The sequence below is a fragment of the Fukomys damarensis genome, unplaced genomic scaffold, assembly GCF_012274545.1.
Source record: "Fukomys damarensis isolate Sample0158 unplaced genomic scaffold, DMR_v1.0_HiC HiC_scaffold_34, whole genome shotgun sequence".
NCBI classification, from domain to species: domain Eukaryota; kingdom Metazoa; phylum Chordata; class Mammalia; order Rodentia; family Bathyergidae; genus Fukomys; species Fukomys damarensis.
In genome coordinates, this window is record NW_022900946.1 from 24173228 (window position 1) to 24187241 (window position 14014).

The 14014-nt window shown below is 47.8% G+C and overlaps 1 protein-coding gene across 6 annotated transcripts in view; it reads right to left on the minus strand.

Annotated features, from left to right (window-relative positions):
• The window catches only part of Cdc45 (cell division cycle 45), a 28389-nt gene that overhangs the window by 10666 nt on the left and 3709 nt on the right, over window positions 1–14014 (minus strand). For all 6 annotated transcript variants that reach the window (XM_010620717.2, XM_010620721.2, XM_010620720.2 and 3 more), the window contains 9 exons: window positions 13821–13964; window positions 11842–11897; window positions 9500–9548; window positions 7207–7268; window positions 5370–5420; window positions 3880–3999; window positions 3043–3174; window positions 2479–2577; window positions 1437–1598 (listed from right to left, as the gene is read on the minus strand). In XM_010620717.2, coding sequence (XP_010619019.1) covers window positions 1437–1598; window positions 2479–2577; window positions 3043–3174; window positions 3880–3999; window positions 5370–5420; window positions 7207–7268; window positions 9500–9548; window positions 11842–11897; window positions 13821–13964 — 875 coding nt within the window. The remainder of the gene's footprint in view (window positions 1–1436; window positions 1599–2478; window positions 2578–3042; window positions 3175–3879; window positions 4000–5369; window positions 5421–7206; window positions 7269–9499; window positions 9549–11841; window positions 11898–13820; window positions 13965–14014) is intronic.

Consider the following 14014-nt stretch of genomic DNA (forward strand, 5'->3'; position numbering starts at 1 on the left):
TTTTTTTTTTTTTTTTTTTTGGTTTTTTGAGACAGGGTCTCACTATGTAGTTGAGACTGACCTGGAACTCACTATGTAGCCCAGGCTGTCTTGAATTCACAGCGATCCTCCTGTCTCGGCCTCCCAAGTGCTGAGATTAAAGGCGTGCACCACCATACCCAGCTGCACTATACACTTTAAAGAGTGTGTTATATGGTTTGTGAATTATACCTCAATAAAGCCATGTTCTTAAAAAAGTGTACTGTGGAGAACTCAGAAATCCTACAAAGCAGGTCCCCATATTTTTTATACGAAATCCACAGAAGTAGCAGCTCTGTGAACACAGGTTAGAAAAGCTATCCAAATCATTGCCTCTTCCTAAAAAGTCAGGGGAACAAAACTCACAAGCAACAGAGAAGAACTAAAGTCCTTTTGAAGTCCTCTCAAAGTAACTATTAGAAAAGTATAAGATGCATAGTGACATCCCCCTCAACAATAAAAATAGGCTAGGTGTGGTAGCACACACCTATAATCTCAGAACTTGGCTGAGGCAGGAAGATCTCTGAAAGTCAAGGCCCAGCTGGGCTACATCGTGAGTTCAAGTCCAGCCTGAGCAACATAGCAAAACCCTTTCTCAAAAACAAACAGAGCCAGGCATGCTCGTGATCCCAGCACTTGGGAGGCTGAGGCAGGAAGATCACTGTGAGTTGGAGACCAGCCTGGGCTACATAGGGAGTTTCAGGTCAGTCTCAACTATATAGTGAGACCTTGTCTCAAAAAACAAAGCAAAACAAAAAAGAAAAAACCCAAAACAAACGAACAAGGGCCAGGGATTTAGCTCAGTGGTTCTGACGCCTGCCTTGCAAATGCAAGGTCCCAAGTTTGATCCCTGGCACAAAAACAAAGAAACAAACAAAATAAATAAATAAATATTTTTAAATTGGCTAGAAAAATATGCAACATGCCCCCCAAAATATCAAACCTGACATGTTCCATTTCATAGTACACTAAAAGCACGGGGGAAAACAACAGAGAATATCTTAGGAAGCGAGAGAAGAAAGGATTGGAATCAAAGAACTGGGTAGTAAAGAATGAATTCGAAGGAACAATCCCATCCTCCCTGTCTCAAATCTCAGCAGTTTTCCCTACAACCCAGACCCAGCTCTGAGAAGGGCAGGTGCACGCTACAGGGGACGTGGGTCGGGGCCTGCACACAAGGACTAAGAGCTAAGAAAGTGACAAAAAAGAATACTTTTAAAATTAGAAAAAAGACATGGAAAAGACTCGGGACGCTGACACTTGCCGGCCGGAGACAGGCAGGCAGTGTGCTGGAGTCTGACCGACACCCGCAGTTCCTGTCTCGCCCAGGGAGCTCCTGCAACCTGCCTCCCCGTGCGGAGTGAGAATGAGCACTGGAGGCAGCCCCGAGGTGACAGCAGCCCGGGCCACGCCGCTACCTGGAGAGACTGTCCAGGGCCTGTATGAAGGGGTCCATCCCGGAGACGTCCTTCCCAGGGCTTTCCATGAGAGACATGGTGGCGAGGACCACGTCACTGGCCAGGAACTTGTGCTTAAAACCAAAATGGATGCTGAACGTCTGTACACGCACGTCCTTCATCCTGTCGTGAGAGGAAGCAACGGGGCTGTCACACTCAAGTCATGAGCCGGCTCTCTTGGGCAGGACCGGACAGCAGATCCCCTCAGGTCCCTCACAGATCCACAACAATGCTCTCATTGTGATCCTCTGCTCAGAAGAGGCGGGTCAGGATACCCGGTCATAAGCAGCCTTTGGGCCTGTGGTGTGGGCATGGCGGTGTGACCTGCTGCAGCACATCAGCGGCCAGGGCAAGAGTAACCAGACACAGGGGCTTCAGTAGCACCCAAAGAGCTGGCAAGGGGCCGGGGGTTTTGGCTCAGTGGTTCCGCTGCCTGCACAAGTTCAATCCCTGATACCAAAAAAAATCAGGCAGAGCTCACCTAAACCTGGCCCTGGTGGTTCGTTTCCTGGCAGTCCAATGAGAGAGGGGATGGGTTGATCTCACAGGACCGCACTACAGTCCAGGACTTAAGGATCCTAAGATTTATGGGCGTTTTAAGAAAGTCTATTTTTTTTTTTTAATACCTAGGATGAAACTCAGGACCTTTTGCTTGCGAGGCAGGTGTGGCACCACTGAGCTAAATCCCCAGCTCAAGAAATTCTTTTGGTATTAGGGATTGAACTCAGGACCTTACACTTGTGAGGCAGGCGTGGTGCTACTGTGCTAAATCCCTGGACCAGAAATTCTATTTTTTACACTTGATCTTAGCCAAAAGGCCGAGAAGCGATCAGAAATTCTATTTTTTACCCCAAAGAGAAGACAAACATTCAGAAATGACCAAACTCAGGTCACGCTTGAACATTCTTGGGGTTCTTCATTTCTCTTCACATTGTTTTATGAGGACAGTTAAAGCAGAAGACCTAATTTGAAAACAGCTGAACCCAGAAAAAAATGTGTTTACCCAAATTTATTTGCAGACTCTTCAATCATTTCCCGCAAATTCTCCTTCAAAGAGATGTCCATAGACTGAAACTTCTGCTTCACCTGTTTCAGGGGAAGCCTGAAAAACACAAGTGTCGGTCACATGAATGAGGGCACAGAGAAAGTGAACAGAATAGAAAGAAGCCTGCAAGCAGCGTCACCACATGGCCACAGAGGGCTGTCCGAGCACGGCGATGGCGAACCTCTCAGAGACAAGTGCCCAGACTGAAACCCACTTCCTTCTCACGAAGTGCCAACGACGTGATTCAACCTGAATGCCGAGGTTTTAGTGTAGAAAAAACAACTCATACGTTAACATCTTTTGTCTGAGAAGAAAAACAAACAGCACGTGTGGCACAGGTTCGCCAGCACCGTGGACCAAGCACGTTTACTCAGCTGACATTCTGGGATCAGGAGGGGAGGAAGTGACAAAGGAACGGGTAGCAGCGGCATTTTCACAGCTCTGTGAGCTACAACAAAGCAGAGGGGCATCTCCACGGAAGGCTGGGAAGGTGCAGACCTGCAGGCCCGGGCAGTCACTCACCCCATGTCTGCAAGAAACTCCTGAAGCCGCTTCTGCCCATGCACGGACCAGAGCTTGAACCTGGCTGAGGTGTAGCCGGTATTGCACAGACTGTCATAGAGGGACCAGTGGTGGTAGAGAGCCAGGCAGAGGCTGGGCCCAAGGTCAAGGAACAAATGTGGTGTCCGACGTCCACCCGGAGCCGCAGGGACCCGCAACCTCGGCAGTGCGCAGCCTCGCCCAGTCCTCAGCAGATGGCCTTGCTGTCCTTTCGGACCTGCCCTGAGGGGCTTGCTTGCACAACCAGCAAGATCGAACAAGGGCGATCTGGAGCAACTGGAGCCTCGCAGAGAGCCTGTGAGGTGCTGGGTACTCACCACTTCCCCTCTGATAGAGAAACTGAGGTCCACGGGTGTGGCAGGACCCTCTGCTACGGCCATGGTGAGTGGTCACGGCCACACAGGAGGTAGAAGGCTGGAAATTCCCAGGTCAGGCTGCCGCACTGTTCTGCTCCTCCCTGTGCCACCTAGCCCAGCCCAGCTACCACCTATCCTTTTAAGAGCCCTCTAGGACACCACCCACGGCCCTCTGACTGAGGCTGTGAGCACTGACAGGCCCCACAACAGGCCTCTGCTCCACAGGCGGACCCTGCTGTTTCCCAGTCACGCCGGCACCTTGCCACTGCTCCTCTGGTGTCTCCTGTCCTCACTGCGTTCCCCCACCCCGGCTATGTCCCTCGCGGGCTGCCATCTTCCCAGCCTCGACTCAGCAGTTTTCCTGCTCTTAGCAGGGCAGGCACACTTTACAGGGGAAGCTGGGCGAGAGCCTTTACGGAAGGACCAAGCAAAGAAAGGATACTCATACTCAAAGGAGATCCGTGTGCAGTCCACAGAGAGGGTGTTCTCCCCGTCTTCGTTCCGGTGGCTGTGCCGGGACACGTGGCGCTGCAGGACGCCAACATCAGTCACATACTTCATTCTGGAAAGAAAGTACCACAGGCTGGGCAGTACCCCCCGCTCCCAGGGGCTGTCCACTGGGCAGGCTGGTCCTGCAGACACCCGAGCAAGCCTGTTGAGCCCTTGCACAGAAATGAAGCAGCTGGGGAATACGAGAGGCCCCCGCTGGGCAGAGCGAGCTCTGGCCTCGCCACCTCCCCTGACGAACAGGCACAGTCAGGCCCACCAGCCCGCGTAGTCGAGTACACAGACCCTCTAACAGACAGGAATCCCCACAGCACAAAGAACAGGCCCACACAGGATAGGACCGAGCACAAGAGGGGTGGGCAGCGCTCTAAATCCCAAAGGGCCGCCGCTCCAGATGGTGACAACAGGGCCTCAGCTGAGGTCACAGGCCAGGGATGGCACCTGGTGTTACACGCACTGCAGTTTCTGGATCTTGTGCTAACCACACATGTGCCCCATGCTACCCTTAATGGGCAAGGGCCAGAGGTACAGCAAGGCAGTTGGCTGGGGCAGCATGGTAGTCCAGAGCGGCCCCAGGTCTGAGATTCGGGTGTCTCAAGCTCCTTGGGCCACAGAGCAAGAGGAAGGCAGGGATAGGGTAGTAGAGGCAGGCTGGGCAGGGGACGGGGCACAGAGGTCTGTACAAACCGCATGAGAAATCTGGTGACCGACGGAAGCTATGATAGCTGACAGCTATGGGTTTCCTGGGACAGGGCTGTTCCTCAGGGTTGATGCCCCTGCCATCTCTGTTAGATGTGCCACTTCATAACCACAAAAGGTCTAACTGCCTTGTGAGGGAGACGGGATAGGAGATGCTACACAGGCCCCTCTCCCCCAGTAGTATCTACAGTGGGGCAGCCTTTCAGCTCATGGTCGGAGTCTAAAACAAGGGAAGCCTGTCACAGCCACCGACAAGCATAAAAGAGGCACTTTCAAAAGTCTCCCTTTGCCTTTGTGATCAAATCTACACTCCCAGGCAAGACACTGAGAGCCCCCGCCACCACCCCCACACTCCCTCCCTCCCTCTACTTACCTTCTTCTGTTTTCCCCTTTAATCCCCACCATCCATGGGCCACACTCCAACACCTGCCTCTAATCCCAGCACGAGAATAAGGGAGATTGTGCTCCCTCTTCCTAGTGATGGCTCCACCTAGTGGACTCTGCAGGGTGACAACCAGGCCAAAGCAAGGCAGACCACTGGCAAAGGTTTGGATACTCGCCCTTCCTCAATAACAGGGGTCCAGCCCAAGGAGGAGTTCAGCCCCTGTGTCTTCTCCATAGGGCCCTACAGTAACACTGTTTCCCACCTCCCCGATGCAAATTCAGGGGCTGTCACTTGGTCACTGTAGAGGGCCAACCCCAGAAAGCAAAGTCACGCGTCCTTACTGGGTGATCCTGTCTTGCACCCACTGGTCCGTCAGTCCAACGATGGCCCACCTGGAGGCAAAGAAGGTGATGAAGCCAGCTGCAGCCACCCAGGCATGAAGGGGCCTGAGGAATGGAGCCAGGAGACGGAAGGGGCAGTGCAGGCCCAGCATTCCCAGGAGCACCTTGCCAGTGTGGCTCCTGGCTTGAGGTGGCCTCCTTACCCAGGATACACAAGTCATGATCTTTGAACTTGTTTTCTATGGTGGTGACATATTACATTTGCATGTTCCATACCAAGAATCAGGGGTTATACCAGGCCAGGTTTTCCCCAGGATGTCAGTTGGGCTTTCAGCACAAGAGCGACAGACAGGCCGGCTGGAAAAAACTACATGGGTCAGACAAGTGCCACCCACCAAGGCACCTGCCAGTGTAAACAAGTTTGCTGTGTAAGGGGCCCCTCGTTACCAATCAGACATTTAGGCAGGTAAAGGAGGTTATCCATGAAAAACAGACTGTAAATACCTAGCTTCCCTCCATTTTCTGTTAGGGCCAGACTGCAGTTAGGGACCCTAAATTAGCTGGGGGAGAAGTCAAAACAACATGGCAGTGGGCCAGAGATTTAGCTCAGTGGTGCCCCACCTGCCTTGCAAGGGCAAGGTCCTGAATTCCATCTCTAGTACCAAAAAAAAAAAGAAAAAACCCAACATGGCAGTGAGGTGTTATGTCTACGACACAGGGCTCCTACCTGACCTGTAGGGGCATTGTAACGAGACTCTGAATGTAGTCCCTAGGTTTATGATTTCCACACTACCGAGGCGGGCCTGAGATCTGGCTGAGAACAGTTGGTGGGTACATGGCAGGGTACAGGGATGAGAGGTAAGGGCTGGCACAGGCCAAAAGACTAGATTCCTTGCATCAAGGCAGACGGAGAACTCCAGGCCTAATGTGAACACTCTGGCTATCCTGAGGTCCTGATTCCATGAAGAATCAGCACCATTACAATCAAAACCGTGGGTGGGTTAGTCAGGAACAGCCACCATAGAATGTCAGAGAGGAAACCAGGACCCTGAACGGAGGACCAAAGCGGTACAGCAAGGCCAGACCCAGGTTCTCATCACTCAGAAAGATTGTAAACTTTTGTTTCTACATCAAACTGAGTTGACAACAACCAGCCTAGGCCTACTGGTCTGTGTGCCAGAGGCCCTGCCTGCAGCCTGCCCAGGGAAATCAGAAGCAGGGACAATTTTCTTTCTCTCTCTGTTTGTCTCTGTTTCTCCCTCCTTCCCTTTTTCTCTCCTCTTTTCACTGTTTGCAGCATGAATTAAACTCAGGGTCTTGCACATGCTATGCAGATTGTTCTACCACTGGGCTATATCCCAAGACTTTTCAAATTTTTTGTACTAACACAGGGTCTTCTTAATTTGCCCAGACTGGGGTTGAATTCATAATCCTTCTGCCTTAGCCTCCCAAATAGCTGAGACTTCAGAAGTGTGCCACCTCATCCACCTTACAGGGATGGTTTTTCTTATCAGATTTCACCACATGCCAGGGCCACACGAAAGCCTAGCAAGGACTGTCTCATTCAAATCTTATGCCCCCTTGGGTGCCTGATTTAACAAGCACAAGGCTAAGAGGCAGCGGCGGGAAAGATGAAAGTGTGCCTGAGCCCTATTCTCCATGCCCCCCGAGTTGGTGTGAAGCACCAAGAACAGCACAGGAAGAAGACCAAGGTCAGGTACCATGGCAGACAGGGTCTGCACCTGATATTCCCAGTGGACACAAGAGAAGACCATACGGCGCTGACTGGGGCTACTGACAGGACTCCCAGTACTAACACTGCATGGGGGCTACGTACCACAGCATGTCGTTCAGGTCCTTGGACAGCATCCATGCCAGGTCAAACATCACCATGGCTGACTGCAAGGAAGCAGAGAAGCCTGAGGGCAAAGGCAACTGCACTTGTGGGAGGTAATGGTAACAGCTGAGCTAGGCAAATGCCCCCAAGCTGAGGCCCTGCCCATCAGGACAGTGGATTCCAGCCAGACATGAGGAACCAAGCCACACTAAGCCAAGGGGAGAAGACAGAATAATTCAGCTGCTCTGCATGTCCTCTGCTATCTTGTCATTATTACCTATGTACATCATCACATAAGAAGGGAAGAATAGGAAGAAACTGCATCCAGCAGGGCACAGGGACCTCGATATATCTCACAGGGTCCCTTGGTGATGCCTAAGGCAGGCCCTGACACCTGCTGGTCAAGAGACCCCACTGTTGGCCTCAGAAACATTCCCAGGGCCAGGTAAGAGAGAGCCCTGGCAACAGTTACTTGAATATTAAAGAGAGGAGCTCGGGATATGGCTCAGTGATAGAAGGCTTGCCTAGCCACATAAGTCCCTGCGTTTGATCCCAAGTACCCCCAAATAAAATTTCCAAAAAACACTAAGGAAGAGAGAGGAACCTCCACATACTGAACAGGCAGGCATAGGGGTGCATGTCTGTAATCTCAGCACTCAGTAAGCTCAATCAGGAGTGTTTGAGGCCAGCATGGGCTACACAGGGAGTTCAAGGTCAGCCTGGACTGCATAGTGACCCCGTCTCAAAAATACACCCCACCAAGAGTGGGAGGGGCCTCAGGACCCTTGTGAAGATGGTCTTCCCTAGAGCGATGTCCACAGACAGATGTATTTAGCCACCTGTGATAAGAGGGATGGGTTTGCTAGGTTGTGAGGGGAAACTGGTGCCTGATGGGAAGACTCTGAAGTCCTCTGAGCCATGAGATGCGGAGCTTCCTCCAGAAGACAGTTTCCAAGGGAAGTATCCACACATGTATCTGGAGAGGGCATCTCATTTGAGCAAATGTCAACACCCTTGCTATCCACTGCTTAGAATTTTGTTTGAAAGGATGAGCAGAGGGCCAATGGAAGGGCCTTCAAAGGACAATGGAACCCTGACAACAAAGGAGACACAGGAAATAGAGTGGTCAGTTCAAGGTCAAGATTCATATTCTAATATGGGATATGTCACTGGAAATTTATTGTCTAGGGCTATTTAAGGCCCTGAGCTCTGCTCAACAATAAGAGTCAACTCAGTAGGTTGTCTACACTGAATTCTGTTCCGTAAAACACACATACCTAAACTGATGTGCCAGTGTAAGTTTAAGAGTTTAACCTTCTTGCACAAAAATGAATACAGATTTGTTCTAAATCACTGATGGACAAAACATAATAGCTGCTGTTCTCCGTGCACATACTGAATGCCTGGGACCATCCTAAAAACTGCTTCTGAAGTGACGATTACAAGTGCTTCTCAATTTATAAAGGAGTTTCGTTCTGATAAACCCACCAGAAATTACACGTATCATATGTTGAAAAATGACTGAGCACACCTAATCTACCCAGCACCTTAGCTGAGCAGCGTCGCACACTGTAGAGAATTGGTTGTTTCTCATCAATCTCCTAGAGGGACCAGGAGCTTCAGCTTGGTATCGCTGCCCAGAACTGCCCAAGCATGTCACTAGCACAGAAAAAGATCAAAATTCAAACTTTTATTTTACTTTATGGAATAAAGTGTTGCCCTATTCTAGAATTTAAAAAAACAAAATAATGCCAAAAAAATAATAACAATAAAGCCAGTACGATCCTTAAAAAAACAAATTAGCCAGGCACAGTAGTGGCATGAACCTCTAGTCCCACCTACTCAGCAGGCTGAAGGATTGCTGGAGACAAGGCACTCAAGTGAGCCTAGGGAACATTGTGAGACAGCATCGCTAATTAAGAAAAAAAAAAATATAGGCCCGGGGATTCCACAACCTGCCTTGCAAGCGCAAGGTCCCGAGTTCAATTCCCAGTACCAAAAAAAGAGAAATAAGGTACAATTTCTACTGAATATGTATTGCTTTTATATCTTCAAAAGCCAAAAATTCCTAAGATACAAGGCCATTATAAGTCTGGAAACAATCTATATTCTCAGATTGTAAAGCTAAGAGGGACTGTTATCACTTTCCCAAGATCACACCATAGGAAGCTGTGAAACTCCAATTCAAACCAGGTTTTTGCGGCTTTAAAATATTTTAGCCCCTTCCTCCTGTTTTAGGACACTGATTATTAGACTCAGAAGTTTATGGTGAATCACACCTATTCATACTTACAGAAGTTCCATGATATTCATACTGCTCATAGTCAAAGAGGATATCTCGCCTGTAATGATGTAAAATGTGAGTCTTTAATAGGAAGCAGCAAAATAGGAAACCAAATGTTTGGAAAAATGCTAAAACTTCAGTCTTCAAGCCATGTGTGGTGGATTACGCCTGTAAAGCCAGCATTTGGGATGCTGAAGGAGGAAGATCACTGCAAATTCAAGGCCAGCCTGGGCTCCATAGTGAGTTCAAGGCCAGCCTGGACTACACAGAGAGACCCCGCACAGCCTTCAAAGAAATACAAAATAAATCATGGTACCACTGTTTTCCCTATTGACTCTTTAGTAGAATATATATGTACAACACTGGGAAGGCTGTAAAATCTACGAAGATTGTTTACGACAATGTACAAAGTAAAAAGATATGGTCACAGAATTCCGATTCTGAAAAAATTTCAATACTGAGAAATTATCCAAAAATAATTCAAAGCAACAAGACAAAACACTCTGGGTGAACAAAGTTATACATTTCAACCTCATTTGTAATGGTAAAATATTGGAAGTAAACTACAGTTCAAAAAGGAGTGAAAATTCTGATATTTGTGGGCGTATGTACTTGTGGGACTGAACCCAGAGGCTTGGATTTGACCAGGGCACACTGCATACATGTGTGGAAATATCACACTGAACTCCATTAATATGTACAATTAATATGTTCTAATAAGAATAAAAGATTAAAGGAAGACAGGAAATTGCCAATTAAATACTGAGCAGTTTAAAAAGGCTGCTGAGGTTGATAATGGTTATATTATACAGAAAAACTCAAAATTAGATCGATATTTTGATTATGTAAAAAGTATAGATAATTGAGTAAGAGAAACCAAAACCCAGGATCTCTTTGAATTAGGTGGTAAGATTATGGATGTTCTCATTTATCTTTCTTTGTACCTCCAGAAATGGTTTCAGGGAGTCTTTTTATAGGAGGGGGCAGCCTTCCCCATGGTCAGCAGGAGCACAAGCCCTCATCTAGAGAAGCAAAAACCACAGCTTTCTTTAAGGAAAGAGCCGGCAAGAAATTTCCTAGGGTGCCCACCTCAAAGCACTGCTGCATGTGTACCTCAAGCTGGAATAGCCATTCTGATATTTTAATTTTAAAACATTTTGCTTTTTCTTACATATGCAATAGGAAGACGTGTCATGGATAACTTAGTTTCTGTTCACACGTTGTTTTCTATGAAAAATTTTGCACAATTAGCATCTACTTGATTGCCACGACCACTCCAGTGGAGTCTGCGTGACAATGCCGGTCACCTGGCAGAAACCAGACCCGAGGAATCGTCCCCACGGGGTTAAGCCTCCTGGAGGTCCTTGGCACACACCGCATGCGAAGTCAGCCGTGAAGAGAATAGCTGGCCTCTCTGCCTGCAGTTTGGGGACACTGGGTTCATTTATAATTCTGTTCTATTTTGTCTTTATTACTATTTGTTCATTATCTGTAGAATTGTATTCTGGGCCCAGGAAAGATCAGGAACAATTAGATGTTCCTAGAGATGGGGAGGTATTGGGGCACAAGAGCACGGGCGGCCAAAGTGCTGACCCTGAGCCCCGGACTGTGAAGTCCTGAAGGTGATCCTGAAGGTGACATGCTGAAGCCAGTCCTTTGTTTTACAAACTTCCCCTTCTGACTGCGTATAGGTGTGGTCTTACCTTGACTTAGTGGTCTTAGCTTTTGTGATGGTATATAGGTGTGGTCTCACCTTGACCTTGTGGTCTTAGCTTTTACAGTACTATTGTCTATCTTTGTCATGCCTGCCTGTGACTGGAATCACTCTTGAAGTGTGCCCTTGAAACTAGTATATATACACCTAGAGTTAGAAATAAAATTGCAGCAGCTACTACCTTCACTACTCAGTGCTGTGTGGTTTCTGACTGTTGCCGCCGAACCTGCTCCCACCTTTCTGAAGATCCCTGTTCTCCTCGTGAAATCCAGTCTTTGCTCCCCTACAGTCGGTAGCACTTGATGAATAAACATTTTATAATACAAGTATCTACACTGCAAAATCTGATAAAAATTAAGAGCCAAGGGCCATCACCCTTAATAGGCAGGATGGATTTGGGCCTGTTCTGTCCCTCTTGGGACCAGAAGGCAATACAGACAGTGACCCAAGCTTGACTCCAAAAAACACATGGTCACTCCTGGCCCTGGGGCTCCAAACTAAAGGCATCATCCTAAAATGGACCAAAAAAAAAAAAAAAAAAAACCACATGCAGCATCCCGGAAAAATAAAAGGTAACAGGGGTACCACGATGCCCAGGGAGAGCAAGCTCTAGGGAGATTCTGCGAGCCACACTCACCTCCGGGCCTGCCATTCTCTCTGCTCCCTCCTTTTCCTGGTTTGCTCCACTATCTCCTGGAGTAGGGATAAAGAGAACAAAGCACTGAGCAAAAGCACCAGGCTTTTATCCCCACAGCCTGAGGTTTCAGTTTGGTGGAAGCTGCTGGGCTCAGACCTCTGAAGGAGAAGAGGGGCCGCTTCTATGCCCCAGGCACAGCTTGTTCCTAGAGAAGGGAGGAGCTGAGGCACAGGAAGGCGGGACCCCTTCTGGCCCCTCTCACCACAGACACCATGGACAGAGGGCCAGGGCTCCATTTTGTACTCTGTGTTGGCCCACGCTAGCTGTCCATCACCACAGCACAATGGGATCCAAAACAAGTTCACACTGCCTTACACTTGAGTCATCAGGATTTACAAGAGCTAGTGTTTCTTACATTCTCCCACATGCCAGCCATGATTCGAATTTTCCATGGACAATATCATTTAATTCTCACCACAAAGGGATGGCTAGTGTAATGGTTATAAAAATCCATGGGCCTAGCCAGTTGCGTCAGATACTTCTAGATCAGCAGGTGTGGCAGTCTTGGCTTCCTACCTGATTCCTCTGACACCCCGGCAGAGAGGTTGGGATGCCTTGTTGCAGAGCAGGCAACTAAGCCCAAACTTAAGTCTTTGCTGGGTTGGATGAAAGTGTTTTCAGTGATGTTGGCTGGAGTACAGTAGTTATTGTATAAAAGTTTTTGTCTTTCAGGGCTGGTCCTTCCAGATCCTTTGGCTAGAGAGGGTAGCATTTGTTGGATATATAATATATACATTTAATATATAATATATGTGTGCGTGCATGTGTGTGTGTGTGTGTGTGTGTGTATATACATATATTTTTTTTTCTTTTTTGCACTTGGTTTTTCCAAATTGCTGGCTTCATTTGCAAGTCTGACATAGATGAGCCAAAAAGAAAACCCTGAACACATACTATTACTGTGTCCTTTCTCAGGCCCCAGGTCCCTGACTGCTCTGCTTTTGCCTCAACCTTTCAGACTCTTAATTTCTTTTACTTATACTATCCAGGAGTTTTTAGGTATACCTGGAAGACATACAGAGAAAAAGACTTCTTACTCCATACTTCTAGAAGTCTCAGGACCATGATTTTTTTTTTTTTTGAGACAGGTTCTTACTATGCAGTTCAAGGTGGCCTTGAACTTACTATGTAGCCTAGGCTGGCCTCAAACATGTAGTGATCCTCCTGCTTCAGCCTGTTCTTTCTTTCATCATGATGTGGTAATAATCACATGATTTTATACTTTTATCAAATCTCATTAAATTGCGTACTTGGTGAACTAAACAGAGATTATGTCTTAATGCGCATAATCTGTGACCTCAGCTACTTGGGAAGCTGAAGTAGGAGGCTAAAAAATGCAAGCGAAACTGTCTCCCAAAAAAAAAGTTGAACTGGAGATGTAGTTCAGTACATACTTACCTAGTATGCACAAGGGACCGAGTACAATTCCCAGCACCACAAAAAAATTAAAGAATTTTTAAAATAAAAAAAAAATATGCTTCAATAAAGCTGATTAACAAAACTGCTATGTCCTGAGATTTCTTTAATCTTCCTACAGTACATGGTACAGTCCCACCCGCTTTTTATGTATAGACAAGCCTATAGTCCCAGCACTTGGGGGGCCAAGGCAGGAGCACTGAGAGTTTGAGATTGCCATGAGCTATGTAACAAGACCCTGTCTCAAAAAACAAAACAGATTTGTTACCAAGCCACAGAGCTGAGCTGTCCTACGTTTTATTACATCCGATAGGCTCTTACAGGTAAAGAAGCTGCAGCTTGGAGAAGTCCACTAACCTATCACAAAGCCAGGGTATAGCAGAGCCCAGGGCCAGTACCCACCGGCCCTCCTCTGCCACCGTTACTCCTGGGCCCAACAGGCTCTGGGGATGACCTCTGAAAACACAGGTTACCCCAGGATGCCACAGGAGGCCCAAACATACCTCTTCTAACCGTGTGCGCTTCTCAGAAGGCTCTGACCCATCACTGTCGTTTTCCAAGTGCTCTTCATCTTCCTCTTCATCCTTAAAGAGGTCTTCATAGGCAGGAACTTCAAGGTCATCATCTTGTTTAATGAGTAATTTGATCTAAGTTTAAGACAGAAAAGCAATCAAGTCTCTTGACCCTCCTTGAAAAA